Source organism: Tachysurus vachellii, chromosome 26 (assembly GCF_030014155.1).
Source record: "Tachysurus vachellii isolate PV-2020 chromosome 26, HZAU_Pvac_v1, whole genome shotgun sequence".
Taxonomy (NCBI): domain Eukaryota; kingdom Metazoa; phylum Chordata; class Actinopteri; order Siluriformes; family Bagridae; genus Tachysurus; species Tachysurus vachellii.
The window spans coordinates 9,150,748-9,158,776 of NC_083485.1; the positions used below are offsets into that span (position 1 = coordinate 9,150,748).

An 8,029-nucleotide genomic window follows, 5' to 3' on the forward strand; every position below is an offset into this window, starting at 1 on the left:
GTCTTGTGTAGTCTGTTTTGTCTTGTGTAGTCTGTTTTGTCTTGTGTAGTCTGTTTTGTCTTGTATAGACTGTCTTGTCTTGTGTAGTCTGTCTTGTCTTGTGTAGTCTGTTTTGTCTTGTGTAGTCTGTCTTGTCTGTTTTGTCTTGTGTAGTCTGTTTTGTCTTGTATAGACTGTCTTGTCTTGTGTAGTCTGTTTTGTCTTGTGTAGTCTGTTTTGTCTTGTATAGACTGTCTTGTCTTGTGTAGTCTGTTTTGTCTTGTGTAGTCTGTTTTGTCTTGTATAGTCTGTCTTGTCTGTTTTGTCTTGTGTAGTCTGTTTTGTCTTGTATAGACTGTCTTGTCTTGTGTAGTCTGTTTTGTCTTGTGTAGTCTGTTTTGTCTTGTATAGACTGTCTTGTCTTGTGTAGTCTGTTTTGTCTTGTGTAGTCTGTTTTGTCTTGTATAGACTGTCTTGTCTTGTGTAGTCTGTTTTGTCTTGTGTAGTCTGTTTTGTCTTGTATAGACTGTCTTGTCTTGTGTAGTCTGTTTTGTCTTGTATAGTCTGTCTTGTCTGTTTTGTCTTGTGTAGTCTGTTTTGTCTTGTGTAGTCTGTCTTGTCTGTTTTGTCTTGTGTAGTCTGTCTTGTCTGTTTTGTCTTGTGTAGTCTGTTTTGTCTTGTCTTGTCTTTTTTTTGTCTTGTATAGTCCAAGCTAAATGTATAGTGTTGTTTATGTCTGTACTTTTGTGAGTCACCAACAGCTGGAACCAAATTCCTTGTGTGTGTCTACACACTCGGCCAATAAACTTGATTCTGATTCCGCTCATGCGTTCCTTTCCAATATGGCGGACGTGTACTGTAAATAACACCACGTGATTTCCTGTCTGTGGCCCTTATACCAAAAGCATGGCCCAAATGTTTTTTTTCTTTCCCTTTGCTGCCATCTAGCGGAATAAAGAATTATTTTTAAAAAGAACTTGAAGGTCAGTATATTTTCATGGAATTGAGTCACTAAAATATACGAGATACTATACAATACTGTGGAGATTTTACGTTTTTTATTGAACACGTCATTCTTTACTTAATTTTATTAAAGCGTTTAATAGAAATATTTCGTTTATGTTTTTGGGCTGGTCGAGCGCGTGGGTTTGACGTCATATCCGCCGGCTGCGGAAGTCTTTCTAGGTTTCATGCTGTGTTCGCTGTGCTTTGCCCTTTGAGGTGACTTTTGTCAACCAGCTCGTTCTTGGTTTATAAAATATTCCACATACGGAAAATGGCAGATTTCAGTAGTTTCGACAGGCCATCAATGGGTTCGCCGGAAAACGCCGAGGCTGCTGAACTTCAGCGTCTGATCGCTGTGGAACAACAAAAAGCTCAGTTTCAGGCTCAGGTTTGTTACTTTAACACAAGCTCTGAACTGCAGACACTCACTAAGGAAAGAGGGATCTGCTGAATATCCCGGATGTTTTAACTGATTACTGACGCACTTGATACTGATAATGATTCGATACTGATAATGATTCGATACTGATAATGATTCGATACTGATAATGATCTGATAATGATACTGAGTCGATACTGATAATGATTCGATAATGATAATTATACTGAGCCGATACTGATGATCCTATACTGATACTGGGGACGTGGTAGCTTAGTGGTTAAGGTGATGGACTATTGACCGGAAGGTCTGAAATAAATTGTAAGTCAATCTGGATAAGGGTGTCGGCTAAATGCCAGAAATGTAAATATAAATGATCCGATAATGATAATGATCCTATACTGATAATGATAATGATCCTATAATGATAATGATCCTATACTGATAGTGATAATGATCCTATACTGATACTGTAAATGATCCTCTACTGATAATGATCCTATACTGATAATGATAATGATCCTATACTGATAGTGATAATGATCCTATACTGATAGTGATAATGATCCTATAATGATAATGATCCTATACTGATAGTGATAATGATCCTATACTGATAGTGATAATGATCCTATACTGATAGTGATAATGATCCTATACTGATAGTGATAATGATCCTATACTGATAATGATAATGATCCTATACTGATAGTGATAATGATCCTATACTGATAGTGATAATGATCCTATACTGATAATGATAATGATCCTATACTGATAATGATCCTATACTGATAATGATTCTATACTGATACTGATAATGATCCTATACTGATAGTGATAATGATCCTATACTGATAGTGATAATGATCCTATACTGATAGTGATAATGATCCTATACTGATAGTGATAATGATCCTATACTGATAGTGATAATGATCCTATACTGATAGTGATAATGATCCTATACTGATAGTGATAATGATCCTATACTGATAGTGATAATGATCCTATACTGATAGTGATAATGATCCTATACTGATAGTGATAATGATCCTATACTGATAGTGATAATGATCCTATACTGATAGTGATAATGATCCTATACTGATAGTGATAATGATCCTATACTGATAGTGATAATGATCCTATACTGATAGTGATAATGATCCTATACTGATAGTGATAATGATCCTATACTGATAGTGATAATGATCCTATACTGATAGTGATAATGATCCTATACTGATAGTGATAATGATCCTATACTGATAGTGATAATTATTCTCTACTGATAATGATCTGGTACTGATCATGATCGGATCCTGTAACCGGGTAGAAACTCACGTGCGTGCTCACGTGCAGCATATGTTTTGCTACAAAATATGTTAAATAGACAAATAATTGACCTTGCTATGATCATACTGGATCAAGTACTTCCTGTTTGAATCGATGCTGAGACTGCGTGTATTTACAGGTGCACAACTTCACAGACGTTTGTTGGGACAAATGCATCGAAAAGCCGAGCTCAAGACTGGACTCGCGCACTGAAGCATGTCTCGTGAGCTGTGTGGAGCGCTTCATTGATACCACTCTCGCCATCACGAACCGCTTCACACAGATGGTGCAGAAGGGCACACACTGAATATGCTGTCACCGTGCGACCTCTCAAGGACAAATGGCTTACATTCCTATTAGCATCTTCTGATGAATAAGAAGGAAATATCTAATGCCATAGTCTTGGACTGGATCCCAAATGACACTTTACTTTCTACAGACGTACTAATTAGAGTATATGAAAATTATTCTCCAGTTTTGTCAATCCCTTCCTCCCATCTCCAGCAGTTTCCACCTTAAAGTAACCCTGAATGTACCATAATCATTGTTGAGGGATGTGGGAGCCTAGTGGTTAAGGTGTTTGACTACTGATCAGAAGGTCATGCGTTCAAGTCCCAGATCCACCAAGCTACCACTTTCGGGCCCCTGAGCAAGGCCCTTAACCCATAACCTAAGCCCAGGTGTATAAAATGAAATAAAATGTAAGTCACTTTGGATAAGTGTGTCTGCTAAATGCCAGAAATGTAAATATAAAATCCAAGTATTTTTACTAGATAAACTCGATAAGATAAACTAGCAATTGTCACAGATTTGACTTCTAAAATTCGTTGTGAATTGTTTAACACAAGTGTTAAAAGATTTGATCCAAATTTTAAAACCGTTCTTGCAATCATCCATCTTTAATTGAAAGAGTTTGGGTTACTTGCTTTAATCACAAATCACTATGCTCTGTATAATATTCTTGCTTCAAATTTGGAGCCATTTGGGATTTAGCCTCAGTGTTTGAGGTCTCATACATTCACATGTATCTTATTTTTTACAGAAGAATAACTAGGGATGATTCCCAGTGGACTGACTGTGCATGATTATAGAACCAGATTTACGTAATGGTCCTCTCAACCACATCATTATGTCCATTCTGTTATTGTTCATGTCCCTGCAGCTTCTTGGACTTTTGTCTGAAATTATGTTCCAGCTACGGTTCTAATGATCAGATGAAACAATAAGCTCACTGATTGTCTGGATTCATTGTCAAGTCTGTGAAGTTCAGCCTTATGTTTCAAGTTGAAGATGTTTCTATATGTTTAACACCAGTGTTAATGGAAATGTAGCAAGACATGACATCGTGCTTGCTCTCGTGCTTTCAGTTAACATTTTCATGTATAATATACACACTTAAGGACCGTTTCAGACTGTTCTTAACTCATTCAAGATCATTACTGCAATTTAGAATAAATAATTATCCTCATTTCCATTGCTTTGAATTTCTTATGTCTCTGGTGTATATATAAAAAAGTGACGTGACATACGGCTAAGTACGGTGACCCATACTCAGAATTTGTTCTCTGCATTTAACCCATCCAAAGTGCACACACACAGCAATGAACACACACACACACACCGTGAACACACACTCGGAGCAGTGGGCAGCCATTTATGCTGCGGCGCCCAGGAAGCAGTTGGGGGGTTCGGTGCCTTGCTCAAGGGCACCTCAGTTGTTGTATTGCCAGTCATTTTTTTTATGTTCAAAAATTATTCTGTTGTTGTCTAACAGTAGTAACAGCAGCTCCGATTTATTTAATGTCAAAATCTGATAGCCAATAACTCTTTATCAGGGCACATGGAATTTAATAACAGCAATAAAACTGGCAACTTTTCCACTAAAGGTTCACTGTAACCCGTCAGTAAGGAAGTGTACTGTGCTGCTTGTCAGCGTAGCATCTGGACCTGTTTTTGATGTTTCTTGTTATTATATATGTGTATATGTGTGGGATGGGATGGGATGGGGGGGCTATTTCCCACTCATTTGTTAAACATCAGCTAACTCCGGAAGCTGAAGGTTAACGCATGCTTTCTCAGAGTCATGTGAAGTCTCCAAACACATCTTTTCAAACTGCTGATGTTGCAACTCTCATAGTAAAGCGCTACACACCCCCTTCTGATACGTGATCTCACAGATACCCAGATTGTTGGCTAGTGCTCCTGTAATTGACAGGGGAGGAAGTAAGTACATCGTTCTAAAACACAAAGTATCTTACGTTTGCTTCAGAAAGTCTTCAAAATGAATCCGGTTTCCAGATCAAAATATTATCGTAAAATAATATTATGCATGAAGTCTGGCACCTCGCTTTGTGGTTACTGTGTGAATGAGAATTTTAGCCTTTGTATAAAGTCGATTTAAGACAACGGGAGAGATTTAGTTGTGACTTTGGGACATTGAGGCTAAAACTCAAGTCCTATTTAATCAAATTGCAATATAAGATTTCGATTTACTTAGTTTATTATCGGATCTGTAATAATGTGTACAGCTGTCTGATGTAAACTTAGTAGTGTTTTTAAGACTTGATATTCAATTCAATTGATTGCAATTTATTTGTATAGCGCTTTTAACAATTCACGTCTCAAAGCAGCCGTACATGAGTATAGAAACAGAGTAAAAGTGTTAAAGTTTAAAATGAAGTTACTATATATCTGTAAAATGTATCCCTAATGAGCAAGCCAGAGGTGACTGTGGCAAGGAAAAACTCCCTGAGATGATGTGAGGAAGAAACCTTGAGAGGAACCAGACTCAGAAGGGAACCTCGTCCTCGTTTGGGTGACACTGGACAGGAAATAATGTCAATGTAAATATTGTCCTTTTTATAACAATTTGTAGTAGAGTGGAATTAAACAACTGAGGAACTAACAGATCAGCGCAATTTCCGAGTTCACATCAGACCCGATATAACTAATTTCCATTTAGAATAAAACATGAAGCTATGGCAAACAGATAAATGGTTAGAACAAATTAATTTGTTTGCAATTATCGGGGATGGTAAAGTTTTGTAAAGTGCCATACATGATAGTTAAGGATGTGGGTGTGTGTGTGTGTGTGTGTGTATATATATAAATTACAAGGTAATTTCTAGATTATATTTATATATATATATATATATATATATATATATATATATATATATATATATATATATATATATATAAATATAATCTAGAAATTACCTTGTAAGGCACAAGAGAGAAGAAATAGTGGTTCTGGAAGGACTGGTGGTGAGTATTATGTTGTTGCATTGGTAGTTTCACAACTAATAGTTTATGATTATACGCAGTTTTACTGTCTTTCTTAGAAGGGAGATCATTTTATGGTTGTGTCTTCTTTCTGAAGCAGTTTGGGGTTTTCGAAAAAAAAAAAAAAAAGACCAAATTAGTTTTATAGCATTGGAAAATTTGCAGAAAAAACTGTTGGAACTTTACAGCTTTTGGCATAGCGAATTATCCAAAACTGACTGCAGTCATAACTTAAAAACATTATGAGCAAAATATGTCAAGCACATGTTTCTGAGCTTTCACAATTCTGAAAGTTGTCACATTACCATCAGTTTAATTTACAGTCTTTGTAAATGAACTAAATTGAAGTTTAATTTTATACAAACGAAACCACCTACAATCATTTTGCTTTCTAATCCTCCACAGTGCTGTGGAATAAGCAGGTCAGTAGTGTGTTCTTTGAGGATTTGACCTTTTTGGTTCTTGCTGTGTGTTGTACACAAAGTGGCCTTTGATGGATTTGTACGTGCATGTCTTGTAGGCAGGGTGTCTGTCATCAGAGCTGATTAAAAACAGGAAGCAGATAGGTTAGCAATGCTTATTGGAGCATGCAGGAAGTCCACAGTTATAGAATCTTCATTCGCATGACCGCCGATGGTTGATGAAAGCTGGCACGACAACAGACACTTTTTTTTGTATTATATCCAGCAAGAGGATAGATTGTGTGAATGGGAGTTAACTGAACTGTACAGTAATGACTGCCTTCATGTGAGCACCCCAGTGTTTTGGAAAAATCTATTTAGAATCTTTAACATTTAACACTTTAACGTTTTAGTGATTAAAAAAAGTATTCTAAAAAAAATCCAATTACATAAATATTTATTTAATAATAATAATAATAATAATAATAATAATAATAATAATAATAATAATAATAATAAATATTTAGTCACAGTAGGGCTGTAGTCGAGATCAGGTGAAGATCGAGTCCAAATGAAAAGGACATTGAAACCCCAGAGTGAAGATTGAGACAAAAGATCATCTCATCCCTTTTTTTTTTTTAAGGCTAGGCCTTTGCTTCTAGTTGGCTTCATTTGTGCATTGTGACCAGTGAGTCAGCTGTTTTCTAGAAGAAGGGATTACTTGTCAACTTTTGTATATGCAAAAAGAAAAGACAAACACAAATGTTATTTTTTGCAAAAGTTGGCCAAGAGACCAATGTCCAAGAATGAAACAAGTCTAAGTCACTACATAAAGCCTACATCATGTTGGTCTTTATATAACAGTGACTGTGGAGTCATAAAAATGTAAAGACAAATAAAAATAAATAAATAAATAAATCATCAAACATAAGACAGATATAAAAGTTTTTAACAAAAGAGACCTTTCCTATCATTTTACACTAATTGTAATTCGTTTCTATTTAAACTTTATTAAACCCCGATCTATTTAAATCCTGTTTTCTTACAAGAAGAATCCAAAGTTCTGGAAGTAATGCAAAGCTGGATTTTGGTGTTATTTTCTTGTATGATGTGCTATCATTATGTGTGACGACTCATATAACCTCATTTACACACACACACACAGTTGTGCTTATTAGTTTGCATACCTTGGGAAAATTAGCAGGATGTGTACCATTTTTTTTTAAAGAAACATGAGTGAGGAGGCAAAACAAATGTATTTTATTTCTAATAGGACTCATGTTAATATATAAGGCGTAACAATGTCATAATCATCAAACAAAACATAACAAAAAAAGGAAATAATCCCTGTTCAACAGTTTGCATACCTTTAGTTCTTTATATGGTGTATTGCCCCTTTATCATCAACGATGGCATGCAGTCTTTTGTAATAATTGTGCATGAGGTCCTTAATTCTCTCAGGTGGTATAGCTGCCCCTTCTTCTTAGCAAAATGCCTCCAGTTCCTGAAAATGTCCCAAAGTGGCTCAATGATGTCTGTACTTGAGAGTCATCAACAGCTGGAACCAAATTCCATGTGTGTGTCAACACACTTGGCAAATAAACCCGATTCTGAGTCTGATCTTGAGGTCAGGAGACTGTGC

General features: G+C 36.0%; 1 protein-coding gene across 1 annotated transcript; it reads left to right on the forward strand.

Moving 5' to 3' along the window:
• The first annotated feature begins 1,141 nt into the window (after positions 1-1,141).
• timm8b (translocase of inner mitochondrial membrane 8 homolog B (yeast)) lies at positions 1,142-4,167 on the forward strand. The gene is made up of 2 exons (XM_060863554.1): positions 1,142-1,372; positions 2,841-4,167. Exons 1-2 carry the CDS (start codon positions 1,256-1,258, stop codon positions 3,006-3,008), a joined length of 285 nt encoding a protein of 94 aa, XP_060719537.1. The 5' UTR covers positions 1,142-1,255; the 3' UTR covers positions 3,009-4,167.
• Positions 4,168-8,029: the final 3,862 nt, after the last annotated feature.

Bases quoted from the DNA above. Each gene is read 5' to 3' on its own strand.
- timm8b (XM_060863554.1), top strand. From the start codon at position 1,256: ATGGCAGATTTCAGTAGTTTCGACAGGCCATCAATGGGTTCGCCGGAA. The intron at 1,373-2,840 runs GTTTGTTACTTT...GTGTATTTACAG, and splicing joins AAGCTCAGTTTCAGGCTCAG to GTGCACAACTTCACAGACGT.